The sequence below is a fragment of the Hemicordylus capensis genome, chromosome 8, assembly GCF_027244095.1.
Source record: "Hemicordylus capensis ecotype Gifberg chromosome 8, rHemCap1.1.pri, whole genome shotgun sequence".
Taxonomy (NCBI): domain Eukaryota; kingdom Metazoa; phylum Chordata; class Lepidosauria; order Squamata; family Cordylidae; genus Hemicordylus; species Hemicordylus capensis.
The window spans coordinates 31394382-31411686 of record NC_069664.1 but is presented as its reverse complement, the minus strand read 5'-3'; the positions used below and the strand labels follow the sequence as shown (position 1 = coordinate 31411686).

General features: G+C 47.7%; 1 protein-coding gene across 8 annotated transcripts in view; it reads left to right on the top strand.

The window, feature by feature from the left end:
• Positions 1 to 17305, top strand: part of CADM1 (cell adhesion molecule 1) — a 247638-nt gene that overhangs the window by 206408 nt on the left and 23925 nt on the right. For 4 of the 8 annotated variants that reach the window (XM_053269305.1, XM_053269304.1, XM_053269311.1 and 1 more), the window contains exons 8-9: positions 1899 to 1967; positions 15299 to 15331. The exons of 1 other annotated variant lie outside the window; for it this stretch is intronic. In XM_053269305.1, coding sequence (XP_053125280.1) covers positions 1899 to 1967; positions 15299 to 15331 — 102 coding nt within the window. The remainder of the gene's footprint in view (positions 1 to 1898; positions 1968 to 15298; positions 15332 to 17305) is intronic. 3 more of the 8 variants (XM_053269308.1, XM_053269306.1, XM_053269307.1) reach the window with 2 other exon arrangements.

Sequence of the window (17305 nt, the reverse complement as noted above, 5' to 3'; positions counted from 1 at the left end):
CGTGCCCTGCTGGTGGTACTCCTTCTTCCCCACCTAGTCTAATCTTTATTTTAGTCAGCTAAGTGAATACCAGCAGGCTCAGCTCTTGGTTTAATGCCCTGCTGGTGAACTTCCTGGTTGGCCACTGTTTTGGACAATGAATGGCCTTGGGTCTCCAGATGTTGGACTACAACTCCCTTATCCCCGAAGACTGTTGGGATTGAGGATCATGGGGATTGTAGTCCTGCAGCATCCGGGGACTCAAACTCCTGGACTTAGATGGGCCTTTGATCTGATTCAACAAGACAATTCTTAATCATTCCTCTCCATGCTGGATCCTATAGACATTTAAAAAAAAATATAGCGTACGATATTATCCTAATGGAACACTTCCAGGCACATGGACTCCTCCTTCCCCACACAGTCTGATCCTTATTTTAGTCCATTAACTCTAATACCAAAGCAAATGCTGGACGATGGGCTCTAATGAAGGCCCCGATTCAGGGGCTGGAGTGTCCAGTCTGTGTCGCCTCGCAGAGGCTTTGCTCCCGCTGTGCCGCTGTGCCCAGGTGAGGTTTCCTATCTCCCCGAGAAGTTTTGCCAAACACAATAAAGGTGAAGCACATAATTAAAGTTTGGATGTATTAATTAGAAAATCTGAGAGCTTGCTCAGAGATAAAAGAGTAGCAGATGTGTCAGTGATGAGACGTTTGACATGCTCGAGATAAATTTTAAAATCAAAAGCCTGTGAACCGTTTCATGCTCCATTATTGCGGATTCATTCCTGAGTTCAAAGTCTGGTGCTCTGCTTAACACATTCAGTTTGATCATTGGGGCACCCATACGTGGTTCTCCCCTCCTCACCGTCACCACCACCACCACACACACGTTTTCCTTCCATATCTCTTTCCTCCTTCCACCCCCAGTAACTTTTTATGAAGTTGTGATGCTGTCTGTTCTGTATAAATATTTGATGCTCTTTGAGATTGTTTGCAGTTGGCTTTTGCAGGTCAAGCATCTTCTATACATGATGCTCTTTTTTTTCAAGGCGGGGGGAGAGCAATCCCCTTCATCTTTATCTCTTTGGGCCATTAGGGAAAGTGATATATATTAAACCGGGGCGGGGGGGGGGGGAGAAGTGTAATCCCTGACAGAGCATTAATATTTATAAGTCACAAAGACGCTGACTTTATTTTAAAAGAAATCTCACTAAAATCTTCCATGCATCCAACTTGATATTTAGTCGTGACATTCTCGTTCCCTTTTGTATTTATTACTGGCTTAGAAGTCATTTTATATCCCGCTGGGCTGTATTGATGGAGGGAGAATAATGAAGTTAACTGCTCTGGAGAAAGGCAGAGAGAGAGAGAGAGAGAGAGAGATGCACTCATCTGCTGTTGATATTTAGTCAACCATAGCAGGGTCTCCCCCACCCTGCTCTTAGCCCCCCAATTTTTCCCCCCAGATATAAAATATACATTTTAAAAGACAAAGCATCATTGTCTTTAGACACTGGATACTGCCTCTCCTGCCATAGAAAACTTGCCTCTTGATTTGGGGGTTTTCTCCCCCGCCTCCATGCCATCTCACTCTCCTGCATCTATGACTAATTTTGTGCTGTGTGTTGCTTTATGTTCTTCTTGTCATTTTGTTTGAAGAGAGAAGAGAATCTGGTGCAGGACCTCATCCATTCTCAGCCAAAGCTACTCCACGGCAGCCGTATTCATGCGCAGTTGCTAGGGTCTTTCCCCACACGTCAGCCTTCCCCAGTACTTAAGGCCAGCTTCCTTGGGGTGGGCAGGGGTGTACAAGCACCATCCTTTGTGTTTGCTTCTTTTCTTTTAATTTATTGACCACTTTTGTGTTCTGCTCATTTTATAATTTGCTTTTTTTCTGTTTCCCTTTTATATTTTATCTAGATCCCCCCACAACTTCCCCTCCACCCACAACAACCACCACCACTACTACCATCCCTACCATCATTGCAGGTACAGTACTTTCACAACCATTGGGTGAAGACCTAAATGTGTGTTGCCTTTTTATGTGTAGCATAAAAGGGGGAGGAGGAGAGGAGAGAGAGGGGGAGCACAATCACCCCATCTAGTTCATTTAATTTATTTTATTTCATTTCCTTCATTTTGCCAACATGTTGTATGTAGCGAGGAGCAGAGCTGCTGGAATCGGGGAGAAGTGGGCCCCCTAGCCCTCTATCAGAGATGCTGATGGTTAGGTTACTGAAGTCTTCAACACCGTTAGTCCACCCAGCCTAAATGGCTCCTGCCCCCCACCCACCCCCGGCGGCTTCACATTGAGTTGTTTTCCTTTTGAAACCAAAGCAGCCCTTTGCTTTGGAACTTTGGTTTCAATCGTTGTTCGCTCCAGGCATATTTCTCAAGCATGCACTTGGTTTTTGTTCACCATAATCAACCTCTGTGTCCTGCGGTTGTGAGTTCTGCCAGTCAGCTTTACACCTCTCTCTCTCTCTCTCTCTCTCTCTCTCTCTCTCTCTCTCTCTCTCTCTCTCTCTCTCTCTCTCTCTCTCTCTCTCTCACACACACACACACACACACACACACACACACACACACACACACACACACACACACTTCCTTTGCGATGCTTTCTCAGTGAGTTCGCTCCAAATGTTAAGTCTTTCCCTCCATCCCTGTGCTGCACACATGGTCCCATCACATCACTCCTTCCCCAGACAAGCAGACTTGCCTCCAGATCCATTTTCCATTTTCATCACCCCACCCCCCCACCCCTGGACACTTTTGTTACAGCTTTCTCTTTTGCTTCCAACAAGGAAAGATGGCACACTGATCCTCGTGTGGGAGGTGAGGCCCTGCCACTCTCTTCACAAGCACCCTGTGATCCTGTGATGACTTCCCTCTTGCTTACCCTGCATAATTTGCCTTCTTGACTGCCGCTGTGCCTTTGCTCCCTTTTACGTTCCTGTCCTTGGACACACATTTTGCCTTCTCTGAGACTCCAGATTCATGGATCTGTACAAATAACAGAAACATTTCCTTCCAGTGTGCCTTAATTATCACTTGCTGTTCTGTTGTCTAGCTTTCTGCTCTCATGTTTTTTCTCCTTCCAGGGTCCTAAGAAATCATAAGTGACTTTTAAAACCTGCCCCCACATACACCCCCACACCCCAATCATTGGAGCATGTGCTTGTTTCCCTTTGGCATTGGTATGGTACTGTGGGCCTGCCACCCTGGAAGTCGTCACCTAAGGCACATGCTCTTTATCCTAAGGAGTTATCCTAAGGTAGCAGGGTCGCAGTGCCACGCATCTCTGCAGGAAGCAGATGAAGGATCCAGAGGTGTGGAAATGGAAGGGTGGGGACCCCGAGGTTCAGCTGGAGAGCCTCAAGCAGGCGGGTTGTTGAGGAGCAGAGCTCAGCCAAGTCAACGCAGTGGTTTCCATTGGTATGCATCAGCTGTGCAAAACGGCTCCCCGAATCTGAATTCTCGTCCTGAGGTTTCTTGTGTCTTCACAGAAGATGAGCCGAGACGTGACAGACGTATTGTTTTAAAAGCCGCTGTGGTTCTGCGGAATGGCCATTAGCTACCTTTGAGTTGTTAGTAATTTGTCATCTCCTGCCCCTCCCTGGTTCGCTGCATAAAACTCTGTTCCCGTGTGGTGTTTTGCTACGACTGCCGAGTTGGACAACAGCCTGGGAGATTTGCAGGATGAGGTCTCTTCTTCAAGGCCTTACGGCTGCATTGTTTTCAGCAGCTGCATATCAGACCCAGGAGACATTTACACTTATTTGTTTATCCTGCAGATCTAGAGAGAGGCAGTAAATTGTTAATGTTTTGAAATCCTAGAGGTGAAACCTTTCAAGTTAAGCAGAATTCTCAAAGCAATATACGTATGTCTTGCGGGGCAGGAGTGCCCCGGGGCAAGATGGTGTTGCCCAGCCCAGTGGAGTGTCATCTTTGAATTGGGGGGGGGGACACCTTCGAGAAGGCATGTCAGCTTGACCTTGCTTTGAAGGGGCTGAGATGGACACACACAGGGAGTGAAGGCCATGCTCCGTCAAGGTGTAGGGAGGATGAAAACTAGAAAGACAAGCCAGTGCTTTCTGTTGGCAGCACCATCCGGCCTCTCCAGGCCCTCAGAAGGCAGAGAGGTGGTAATAACAAGGACTGACCCGGGACAGTTTCTCACCTGGTCTCTTGCTCTTCCGGCTCTGACATTTGCTGCCCTTTAGGTCTGTGTTTGCTTTTTCCAGGTGCAAGATCTGTTGTACTTGGGGGGTCGGGCGTTGTAGAGAGAATGGGTTTTCCCTTTGAAGCCAGTGGGGTCTGTGCACACGCTTCAGTCTTTCCCACTGAAGTCCACGGGACTCCACAGTGCTTTATTTTCCTTTAGCTCCAGCATGGCAGCCACCTTTCTTTCCAAAAAGCTGACTCGCTCTTCTTCTTCGCCCCTTGGTCTGCTTCAATCGCTGTCATCTCTGAATATAATAAGGCGGCTTCTATACGCTTCCTCCATGCTGATTCTGTGGATTTTAATTTCACAAGGTTTCCCTCAGGGTGCTTCTCGCTTTGTTTGTGTGTGTGTGTGTTAAGTAAGAACATCCCCTTTTCTGAAGCTTAACGGTCTAATTCCCCCTGAGTTGAGATGTAGCTTAATTTTATTGCAGGAGATGCTGCTGACAAGCTGTAAGCTTCCTCCTTGTAGCAGCCTGTATAGTGTCGTCGTTGTCTTTCTCTCGCTTCACTCTGAATATTTGCTGTGGTCACAGGAGCCACACAAGTCTCTTGCACTGTAATAATTTGGTGTCCTCCGTATCTTCTGGAGCCCCAGCCACCTCCTCACCAGTTCTTCTTGGCCTTCAGTGTGTGTGTGTGTCTGTAAATATATATAACAAACATGTTCAGTAAGCCAGAGGGCTTCCGTGAACACATGTCACGGATATATGATTAATATCGGCGTAGAATTCCTTTTCAAGGCCCGCCCCATCCACAGTGGCAGCAAGCTGTGGTGAGTGGCAGCAGTAGTCAATGCTTGATCAGAAGGGAATGCAGACTGACGCAAAAACCACCAATGCACAAACTGAACAGCGATGAATGGAGAGGGGTTTATTGAAGCACCAGGAAAATACACAAGCCATCGGGTGTGGGATGGTAGCAACATGACTGGGACTGAAAGCAAACATAACCTTAATTAATAAATGAACTTTCAAAGTTGATAAATGATTTGGCAAAAAAGCAAAAACAAAAAAGACTTGATAGGCAAACTTGAAATGGCATGTGAGACATATAGGTCATGCCTGAACAGTGACAACACATACCTGGGGTGTATTGGAATACATGACAGCACCGAGCAACGTTTGGGAGCAAAGAGTCATGGCAAATGCGAATGAGCGGAATATTTCTGCAGCGCCTACTCTGCTTGCCTCCCTACGTGACCTCCAGCCCTCTACTAAAAAGCACTGAAATTTCAAGTAGAATGTCAATTACTTTAAAAGATGACGGAGAAAACTCTGGTGTTTAGTTGGACAAGACTAAGCTTCTCATCAGGGCGGGTGGGGGGGAGGGCAGAGAAACATTAATTCAGAGAAAGCATACAGATCGTTTGTAAAGGAATGACTGAGAGCAGTGCCTACCAGAAAAAGAACACAGGCAGGAAGGCCTTCCTTCTCTAGGAAAAAAGGAAGAAGCAGGAGCATAGAAGTTAAACGTGGGCATCTGCTTAGAAACCAGCCCAGATAAAGTACAACATAGAAAAATAACTTGGCGTTGAATACGTGGCAGAGAGAGAACAAGAGGGGGAAAGTGCCCACCAAGATGTCCCAGCACAGAGAGGCCCCTGGAATCTACCTGCCTGGTGTTGAATCACTGAACTTCTTGCATCTGTTTTTTCTTTTCTTGGCTCAAAGTCTTTTATGCAGCAATACAATCATTGCTCACATTTTTGTGTTCCAGGGTGTAGTGAAAGTCATGTGATTACCCCTTGCCCAGTAGATCTATGCCGCCCAGAAAACCTTTTTGGAGTAGTGGCTCTGACCCGTGGCCTGGACACTCTTCAGGACACACATAGGTGCTCATTGCAAGAGCAGCCTCTTTTCCTGTTTAGACCCGGGACAGAAGTTGTGCCTAAGCAAATTGAGTTAGCCTTTTTATGGTCTTGTAGAGCCTGAGACTTTGGGTCGTGCTTCCGATGTTGGAGTCTTGGAGGCCTCCTGCTCCTTTTGGAGCAAAGTTGGACAAGGGTCCAGCAGGGAGTTTTGGTCCAGAGTTGCATCCGGTGGGTTCCCCTGCCTGCTGAGGTCAAGAGGTTGTCGCAAGCCTTTTCAACACCATCGTTAGGTCCACCTGCTTGGTGCCCACTCTTAGGACACTTTGGCAGCAGGTAAAAACCATTTAAATTTCCCAGGCATTTTAAGTATTGTGTGTTGTAACTTGAGGTATTGTAAGCATTGTATTAGGCTTGGAATCTTGCCACGTTTTTATCTGCCACTGTGCTGTGTTTCCTTCGTGTATTGCCTTATTTTTGCTTGTAAGCTTTGGAGAAACAGGATATAAATAGATATGCATTCAATAAAAAAGCTAGTTGAAGGCCTGTCAGTACGTGGGGCCCAGAACCTCAGGCACTGCAATCTACCTCAGCTAATGCCGTAATCGAATCTACATCTCTGAGTTTAGACTGGCATTTTAGCATGACCCTTCTGTTTCCCTTCCATCAGAAAAGTATTACAGTACAAGGTGCCTGATTGGCTCCCGGACCACAGGTGATGGTTGGGTTTCAATGGGCTTAGGCATACATCTGGACGTACCTGTTTCCCCTCTTGCTTTACGTGAGCCGCAGGCCGTCCCAGCCTCCTTGTTTTGATTCAAGTGTTCCCTCCACCTGCCTTGTAGCATCTTCCCGCTTCTCAGGAGCTGCATCTTCCTTTGGCATAGAATGCCCTTGTGGTAACAAACGATCTGGCGCTGAGGCGTAGTGAAGCTGAGATTGCTACTAGAACAACTTTGTCAAAATCCCTTTTTTGATGGATGGGATCTTGCAGAGTTGCTATGTCTTAGCAGACAAGCTGCATACGTATTTATCTTATCCTGAAGGCTTGAGATCTGCCACGCCTGGAATTTAACTTGGGCTCCTCTCTCCAAACAGATTAAAGGTTAGAGAAAGGAATGACTTCCTCTCTCCTTTCCTGCAGCGGAGTCGGTCGCCTGCTTAAATTTGCCGTGTATATTGCGGCCTGACAAATGGGCACAGAAATGAATTTCCCTTCTCTTGCTGTATTCCATAGTACTTCAGAGCCACCCATTAGCCTTAAAAGCTTCAGCAGCCAAACACCAGTGATTAAATGCTGTTATAAAACTCCAGGAGTGTATATTCTTCCTTCCGTGCTAAAGGTTTGTGTAACCGAAAACCATTCTCCAAATGAAATTAGCATAATTACCAGCGTTTTATGCAGTAGTCAGAGGGAAAAATGCTTCTCTAAAAGCCTCAAGGAGCAACTGATCATTTCTGCCGTTGCTGTTACCCTTTCCTGCGTTACTTACCACCTGCTTTTACCAAGAGGCTCCTGAGCACAAAACCAATTTGCCCAGTTCAGTCCGAGTCCAAACCGAACCGGGCATGTTTGATTTTGTGCCCCCTAACAATCCCCCCGGATCAGCTCAAACTCAAAGTTTGGAGATTCTAAAGGTTTTTTAAAAAATTAATAAACAATCACCAGTGGCCTCAAGTGCTGCCATGGGGGGGTGGAGGACCCCTACCATTTATTTCTCCCCCCAGTCTTCAAGGGGCCATTCTGACCCATTTTGGAGGTTGCTGCACATGTGCCCTAGTCATTTGCATGGCCTGGGTCATGACCCAGCCACGCAAATGGGCAGGGTGTATGTGCAGCAGCCTCCAAAATGTCCGCTGCCATCGGAGAAAGGGCTGAAATGGCCCTTAGAAGACCAGGAGGAGGCCAGCAGGAGGAGAGGGGAATGGTGGAGACCTGCTGCAGCACACACACCCCAAGGCCACCAGACCTGGCAGTGAGTGGTGTTGTTTTTAGTTAACTTTAGGACCCCTGAGCTGTCCCCAGGGTTCAGCTCGACCTTGAGCTGAACCAGTTTGATAGCAAACCAGTTCAATCTCGGGCTGGTTCGCACATCCCTACCTGAGGTTCAGGAGCTGCAGTTCTGGATGAGAAAACCCAAGTTCTGATGGCAGCTTCAGCTCAGCTGTAGATTCCACAAGTGGCCTCGGACGGCTCTCCAGTTCTTGACCCCGTCAGGCAGTGACTCGGTGGCGGTGAGGTTTAGGGCAAGGGCCCTCAAACCTGGGACTCCAGATGTTGCCTTTAGCCATTGTTGCTGAGGATGATGGAATCTGGAGTCCAACAACATCAAGCCTGGGGACCCAAGTTGACCTAACAACATTTGGGGACCCAAGATGATAGTAGTTGAAGCCAACAACATCTGGGGACCTCAGACGATGGGACCATGGGAGTTGATGTCCAGCAACCTCTGGGGACCCAAGTTTGGTTTAGGGGAATCGTGGCTCTCCATCTGCTGCTCGCAACAGCCCAAGCAGCCCCTTGTCATCCTCCTCAGGTTTGGTAGACTTGCAGCATCCCATGTTCCGCAGCGGAAGCCCCAAATGCAGTTGCTCTGGCTTCACCCTGCATTCCACCTTCAGACTTGTCTGCAAAGCCACAATAACCTCTTTTGTGTTGTAACGGAGAGTCATTTGTCTGCTGCCTTTTGTCATGGCAAGTCTCTGGGGTTTTTTTGCTTGTGAGCCTGATCCGAAAGTATTGTGTGGTGCTTTGACTCTGGAAGCCAATCTTCTTCCATCTGCATTGATGATCCAGTTACCCTTTTGCATTCCAGCTCCATCGCTGGCAAGCTGCCTGCCCCACCCCCCAAAAGAACCTTTTGTATCACTTCAAATGTCCTTGTGGTTTAATTCATTAAGATGTACAATATGATAGAGCAGAGTAAGCCGCATAATTTAAATTGCCCCTGGAGTCTTCCCTTGAAATACTCCATTTGGACAGCTATTATTTCCTGAGAGATAATTTAAAAATTCGTAATGTTTGTTAAAAATAACACTTCTCTTTGTGGCTCTGTGTGTGAGCACATGTGCGCGTGCATCCACACACACATAACACCATGCACACAAATAATCGATGCGTCGTTTCTCTTTCCCTGCTGGTGATTATTTTTCTTCCACCCAAAGCATAATTGTGTGGGTTGCGTTCGGGGCGGGGGGTGGTGTTAATACAGATATGGGCTTGTAGCCTAGTGGCAGCTAGCTCTTGGTTTCTGTGCTCCTAGAGCGAAGAGCATCCTTAGCCTCCTTCCAAGGAGTCCCTAGTGCTGGAGTCGGCTTGTTGGCTCATGCCTACCTTGGAGAGTCCATTATGTCTTCAGCAGGGACTCTGGCGCAATCACGAAGCCCTACAAATCCTCCAAAACTTGTGCTGCCTAAACATGTTCTCATTTATCCGGTGGGATTTTTTTCTATGAAAACATTATTTCTATTTTCAATACAGACTTTCAGGGTAAGGTGGAGTGATGTCGGAACAGCAAGGAAGATGGTAAAATAGTTTGCGCTGATCTCTTCAGCAGAGTGAACAGTAGGGACCAAGGAAAGGACAGACTTGGCATAGCACACAGCATAGGGTATTTGCTGCCACAAGACATGGCATGATCAGGAAGCTGGACTCAGTGGACTTTTAGTCTGCTTCAGCAGAACAGATTTATTTTGGCACAGGACTTGGAAGAGACTCGAAATTATATATTGTAGTCCTGGAAATCAAACTCCTCAGACAGTACATTTGACATAAAACCGGATGCGAGAGAATCACCGTATCAGTGTTAATTGGATCTTGCTTCAGTACACGCTTACATTAGACATGCTGATTCAAGCTTGCTCTGTATAAGGCAAGGGTGAATATGGGCGTCTCCGTGCACATCTGCATTGTGGACATTAGTGGCCTGAAGTGTGCTTGGCTCTTCCCAGGGAATCCCTTTCCTTACCCCCTCGAGCTTCCAGAGGCATCTGGTGGGCCACGGTGTGTGAAACAGGATGCTGGACTAGATGGGCCTTCTTGGGCCTGATCCAGCAGGGCTGTTCTTATCTTCTTAAAAGGAATAACTACAGAAAGTTTCCACTGCTGCACTCTTTTTTTTTTCCTTTTTTTTTGGTGGCTGGTGCACCTGAAGAAAAATCCTAGAAAAGATGATAACCCTTGAGTAATGGTTAGCTATCATTTAGCTGTGGGGGGCGGGGGGAGAGCGTTCCGCCATGTGAGATTTTGGAGAGTGAGGTCAGGTTGCTGGTATGTCTATCAACTCTTGCAGTTGCAAAACAGAAGGTCCTGTTGAAATGGGCTGCTGTTTCCCTGTTTGTTGTTCTTGCCTGCACTCGATGCACCAGTCCTCTTGGATCTGCCAGCCAGATTGGTGAACACTGGCACAGTCTCCGTGCATTTTTCTGCTCCCATTGTGCTGAATCAGCACGGTTTTTGCCCACACTCTACTCGGTGACAGCTTGGTGGGAAATAGCACTCCCATCCTCCTGCACAGCTGCAATTCATTTTGAGAATGCTTGTGGAGGAGACAGTCAGGATGGATTGTGTGACTTCTGCTTTTAAAAATGCTTTCTGCTTTTCTTAACAACAGTACTTAAGGTGCTTTTGCTGGCTATGTTCAGTTTTGCTAGCTGGCAGCCTGAATGAGAGGCCAGGGCACAGAGCTGTGTGGAGTGAAGCGTTAAATCTCAGCCCAATATGTTGTGCCGTGCTCCAAAAAATAATTTTCCATGCTACACAAAATGACTAAACGGATCCTGATTATTTTGGTGAAACATCTGGTCCACAAATGAAGCTATCTCGTGGGTGTAGTACAAGCCGGCCACTCCGCGAAAAGCATTTGACAGTGTTTAGAAGTGCTGTTCTACAAAACAGGCTCTCGCGGCAACACAAAATGAGGGAGGTTGCTGCCATTCTCCTTCCTGGGTGGATCTGGAGCCAAGAAGGAGTTGCTGTGCTCTACTCTGAGTAGAGCAGACCCCGCTGGGTCTGTGTACTCCTTGCTTTGCCCATGGTGGAGTTGACTTGAAATGTAGCCCGAATGGAAGGAGATCAGGCCAGGCAAAGTTAAATGGAAGGTTTTGACCGTATACTGGGTTTACAATTGCACGTAGATGTGAAATGACGCCTTGCTCCATGATGTGCAGTTAATAAGCATTTCAGCAGTATTTGGGTGAGCACTGGGTGCTGCGCTTTTAGGTTCCTAGGAGTGCTTCTGTCAGATGACCCCCTTTCCTTTGCTTGCTAAAACTCAAGCTCATGGCCAATGACACGGTTGGACTGCATCGGGCCATTTCAGGTAGGTGATAAAGGTACAAACAAGCTGTTACCCTGGGGAAAAAGAACTGCTGAAAGCCACCGAAATAACTTGGAAAGTCACCGCAATTAACATGCCTGGTTTCTATACCTCGGCTGCTGCAGACAGCTGCGGGGCTTTATATGTGCAAACTTTTAGGACACTCTTTTAAAAAATGTCCTTGGATTTTCATTTTCGTTTATGGAGCCCATTCTGTTCGAGTCTGTGGACTAATTTTATGGATTAGTTTTTAAACCCCCCAGTCTGTTGCACTCCATGAACAATTTTAAGTTGGAGAGAAGCCATCTGAGCGGATTAGGATGGGCCACGGAGGACTCTGAACGCCACTGTTTCAACTGCACATTGCCCAGCTGTCTCTGTGGCGGCAGGAGGGTAGAGTTAGAAGGTTTGCTTTTTGCTAATTGGTTAAATAAAAGATGTCCAAAAGCATAGATGATGCCAGCATTTCCCCACTTGATACATCGCATCTCTGTGTACCACAACCTAGAATCATCGAATTTTAGAATTGGAAAGGATCTCAGAAGTCTTCTGGTCCAAGTCCAGCTCAGCAGTGGGCACCAGAACTTCAGTATCTGGCAGGTGCTTTTTTAAAGCCTCTTGTGGACATAAATGGAAGAACCTTATGCAGAGTTAGACCGTTGGCCCAGCCAGGTCAGTTTTGTTGATTCTGACTGGCCATTGATCTCCAGAGTTCCAAATGGCGTTTCCCTGCCCTGCCTGGAAGTATTGAAGGTTTGTCCTGGGACCATCGACATGCACAGTAAGTGTTCTGTTGCTGAGTTACAGTTTCTCCTCCTCCAAATCCTTTGAGGTTAAGAACAGGTTGATACTGAGTAGGAGATTCGTTTCAGTTGCTGCTGGACAACTTTCTTCCTCGGACACCATGTTTAGAATAATCTCAAAATAGTTGCCTAACTGGCTTGCATGTAGAACTTGAAAGTGGAAAGAGGGAATGGTTTTATTCCCCCAAATATGTTTAGATTAGAAGTGCTAATTAAACTGGGCAGATTGGATCCATTGTTTTGCTTTTAGGTTGTCAGTGGCCTTTTTGCACCTGCAGTTCATAAGCTGGAAGAGGGCATAACAACATAACATGACCGGGTTCCCTATTTGTGGGCCCTTAGCTTGCTCCGGAATTTCTGGTAGACCCCTTTCGGTCTGTTAGCCTTACCAAAGCAAGAGAAATGTGCCAGTTCCGTCTGTTTTCAGAATGGGGGGGTGTGTGCATAAATTTCCGTGCATACTGCCTTCTGCCTCTGCAGCTGAAGCTGTTTGTTCCAGGGCATCACTGGAAAGTGCCTTACGAATGTGTCCCCCAACCCCAGCCTCCCGACACACGCGCCATTGCTCAGCCAGGAAGGAGGTCATGGGGGAAGACGGCTGCCAGACTGAGGTGGCGTTCCAGGCAGCAGCACCCCCCCTTTTAACCATTAACTGCTTTATTTCCTGCCACCACCATCCCAGCCCATCTGCTAATCATACTTTTGCCATTCCAGCTGCAGCCAACATGGTGTTGTTTGACTTTGAATATCTGTTCACCTTTAACTGCTTGAGAATGTTGTGTTTTCATTTCTGTTGGTTTGTTCCCTGCTGATCTCTGTCCCTGGATGGGGAAAGCGAGCTGCACTGTGCATAGAACCCAGCTCCTCTACTAATCCTCTTTTTCCAGCACCTGAAGAGACGTTCTGATCCCAGCACCGTTCTCTTTAAACAGGAAGCTCATGCCGCTTCCCCTCACGCATCCGGGAAACCAGTCAGTTGATTATTGTGGAAATGCCATGAAATTTCAGGAGTTCACACACAGCTCAGTCTGGGTTAACCTTGCCTCTCCGTTTCCACCTCCCCCTGGTGCTGTAAACTCAAGACCAGGCATTCTTGTCGGCTTGTGCCATCGGAGAGGAGTGGAGGCCAGGCTTCAACTCCATGCTCCTTTGGGGGGAAGTTCCGATGCTGTAACATCAGCAAAGCTTCTGCCCTGAGATCAAGAGCGTAATGTATTTGAACTGTATGGTAGGCTGGAGAGCAAAGATGGGAGCTGTGTGTGTGTCAGAAGAATGCGGGTCAAGCTATGCCACTGGTGAATATCTTACTGTCATGCAAATCTTGATGAAATGTCGATTTCAATTGTGCAGGTTTTTGTTTTTATTTTCTTGTTTCAGTATTTTAAAGTGTGCCAATCTGTAAGTATTGTGTGTGTATATCTATATTTATCTATTTCCCCCCATGTGGGTTCTATGAATGTGTTTTTGTCGTGCCCTGTGCTCTGGAAAGTGAAGTGTGCCTCTCCTTAACAGCAAAGGGATCACGGTTCTTGCTTTCTGCTAAGCGGACAGTTTGGGGACAGCATGCCAACTGTGGAGAAACACCTCCATGGGCTGGCCATCTGCAGTAACAAAGCTTTATGTTCCAGGGATATCGCTTGCGAGTTCCGTCCTATGTTGCAGAGCCTTGCTTGAAGGCTTCGATTTGGTCCATTTAAACATTGCCTATGCTGAACCAGAGGGAGTCCTCCTGAAACCCCGCCCACCCACCCCCGTAAGGTCAATGGCCACATTTGTGCTGCACTGTGGAAACGTCTTACTTCTGAGCGTATTCAGAATGGCTTCAGAACAGCCGCTTGGTCTCATCAGATGCCCTGTTTAACTAAAGACTTCCATAATAATTTGGTGCTGGAAAGGGAAAGTGGACAGGGAACCCCATGTGCCCAGAGCTCTGGTGTTGCTTACTGAACACGAGCATTGGTGTGCTAAATTTTGATTGCATGGCAAAGCTGGAGGGAAGCAATCTCTTAGACTGAACTTCCAGGGTTTTCGGTGTAATGAGAGCTCAGCCCAGGTGCCCAATAAGGGCATGAAAGTCCAAGACGATGGAGAAGCATGCCTCCAGCGAGGTGCATGGGGCAAAGCCAGCTGTGGAAACTAGCTTGCAGTCTTACACTGGACAGGAAATGTGGAGTTGGCCTGGGCTCCCTACTCCTCTTGCTGCCCATTCCCGGCCCAGGGGTTGGAGACGGGCAGCCCATTGAGTTGGATGAGTGCTGAAGCTTGCAGCCTATCCCCTGTTGCGTGAGTTGGGTCAGAATAAATGGACTGCAAGAACTAGCAGAGGACTGAGGCGACGCCACATCGCAGCAACCTTTGAACCTCTCCCACTTGCCCTCTGTGTTGACTTCACAGAGCTCTCCTTAATGGAGGGGCTGATCTTTACAGAAAGTATGCCTCCATTTCTGTAAAGATGGGCTCTGTGTAGTGTGTCTTTAAAAAAAAATAAATTTACAAGCCATGCATGCCTTTCTTTGAGGTGAAACTAACTTCCGATCCAGGGCCTGTTTGGCAAGGCGAACAGGCACCAGTTTCTCAGGCGTCTTCCTGTGCGTTGCTCTTCCTGTACCCCGGTGATTGCAGAATGTTCCGTCGCCTTTGCCCATGTCCAGCGCATGAAGGGAAAGGAGACCCGCGGGCAGGCGGTGTGTGGAGTCAATCCGCTGGAGAGGGGCTAGTTTGGCAAAGGCAATGTCTGAATGTGTGCAAGCTCCTTCTGGGCACGCCTCTGCTTCCATGGTCCGGATCCCTGTGAGGCTCCTCGGAGCGCTTCTCCCAGCCGAGTGACGGCGCTGGTGTTTCTCCCCACGTCGCATGGCTCCCCAACTCTGGGCCACCAGAAAGCACCCCTCTTGGCAACTCTCCAGCCCCGAAGCGAAGCAGGGACTTTTTGAGCCTCCCACCCCCTCAGGCTCACAGCGTTTGAGCTCCAGGCATGTCTTTTTAAAACAGTGCAACTCACTTCAAATGCTTCTTGCCTTTCATTTTTATTATTGCTTGTCACGCAATGTTCTCTGGAAGCTTGCTCACATATTATCTGTTCCATTTTTTTCCATCTCCCTTTTTTTGCATGCTGTTCCTCCTGTTCCTTCCCTTCCTCCAATCCTCTGCTCCTGTGTGTAGACACAACAGCGACGACAGAGCCGGCAGTTCACGGTTGGTATTGCGTTCCTGTTTATCTTCTCTCTCAGCAGTGCTGAGTGGCAAGGCAAGCCTGGGAGGAACGGGGGTGGGGGGGCAGGGGGTGTGCAGTGGGGAGAGACGGAATAGCGCTGGGCGGCGTGGGGGCAGTTTTCTGGAGAAATCAAGTTTCAAGTGGACTGATCTCATAAATATGCCATCAGTTTTAAGGCTTGAAAGGATGTCTAGCCTTGTCATTTCTGTGGTGAATTTAGTATTCCGTTGTTACAAGCCTGTGCTGCTAGCAATTCCCCAAACCCGGCAGAAGCAGCAGGCCTGTAAGAGCAGAATGAAAGGGACGGCCTGCTCTCCGTAAACCGCCTCACCTCTGATCAGAACCAACGTTCCAAAGGAATCGGGCTGTCAGGCGAGTGGCTCGCGTTTCAAAATGGTTAATGCAATGCCTGCCACTCCCAGCAAATCCCTTCAGGAGGCGAGGGAGGCGGCGGGGCTTTTCCGTATGCTGTGAGAAGGATGTGTGTGTTGGCAGGCTCCCAAGCCCATGCGCGGAACAAGGCACTTGCCCTGCCTGTGGCCATCAGAGGCCTGCACCACTCTCACCATCACTGCAGCAAACAGCTTGACAACCGCCCTCTCCCCCCCCCCCCGCCCCTTGAACTGTCTTCCAGTAGCTCGGACTAACAGCTGAGCTGCTAAAAAAGATTGGCAAGAAGGTCTTTAATGTGCAGATGTCGCAAACCTGATGCTGACTTCAAATAGACACCCATATTCCTGTTGCTCAAAAGGCACCCCTTCCTCCTCCTCCAGACTTGACGCCTCCTGCTAGAATGGCGGACGCAAGTGAAGGAGACGTCCAGCCTTCATTTATCTGCAGTCTCAGAGGCCCTTAATCCCTGCTGAGCGCTTGATATCCTGCACTTCTTAAATAGGTTGATCCAGAAATGGGTGCTGTTTAAGCACTTGAGATGATTACTCTTCGAAATACTACCTAATGCTTTTCAACAAAAGTTCTCAATGCAGTTTACGTAGCCAAAGGTATTTGGATATAGTTCCCTCTCCCCCAAACATTCACCATCTTAAAAAGCACACACAGAGCCGCAAACCCGAAAGCCCAGCATAAATCCATCAGCACTCAACGGCTATTGTATGTGCAAGGAGAGCATCAAAAGCTTCCAGTCAAATGGGCCTACATTTGTCCCAAAGCAGAAGTTTCCTTTTAGAAGGTGTTGTGCACAGCTAAAGACACCTTCTACCAGTTTCCGATGCCAGAGTTAAGTAATAAGCCATTCATAATAAGTGTATGGTTTGGCATGAGTCCTGGATTATTTTCTTCAGAAACGAACAATAAGAGTCTGGTTAGCGGGCTGGCTTCTACCATTAATTTTGCTGTAGCAATAGCAATAGCACTTACATTTTATATACCGCTCTATAGCCAGAGCTCTCTAAGCGGTTTTACAATGATTTAGCATATTGCCCCCAACATTCTGGGTACTCATTTTACCGACCTCGGAAGGATGGAAGGCTGAGTCAACCTTGAGTCCCTGGTCAGGATCGAACTTGTAACCTTCTGGTTACAGGGCGGCAGTTTTACCACTGCGCCACCAGGGGCTCTGTAGAACCCTTATCTACACTATACACCACACTACACTAAGCCGAAACTTAGTGGTCAATCACATGTTTTGCACATGTCGAAACTACAGGCTAGAGTTTCAGGGCCTCCCTTTGTAGAGCCATCTGAGTGGCCCCCTCCTCCCATTCCAGCGGTGCATTGGGCTTGACCAGTTAGGATTGACAGCACCAACTGAGATGAACTGAGATGTTCTGACTTGGTGTGAAGGATCTTCTTGTGTCTTCAGCATCCAGCACTCTGTACGCACAAATATATTTAAGACTTCCCTGGTTTCTCATGCCTTTCCCTTGTTTAACAAGGCTGTGTGGTACCTTCAAAACCACCACTGGTGAGAGAAGCTTTTGCAGCCTTGTAAGAAA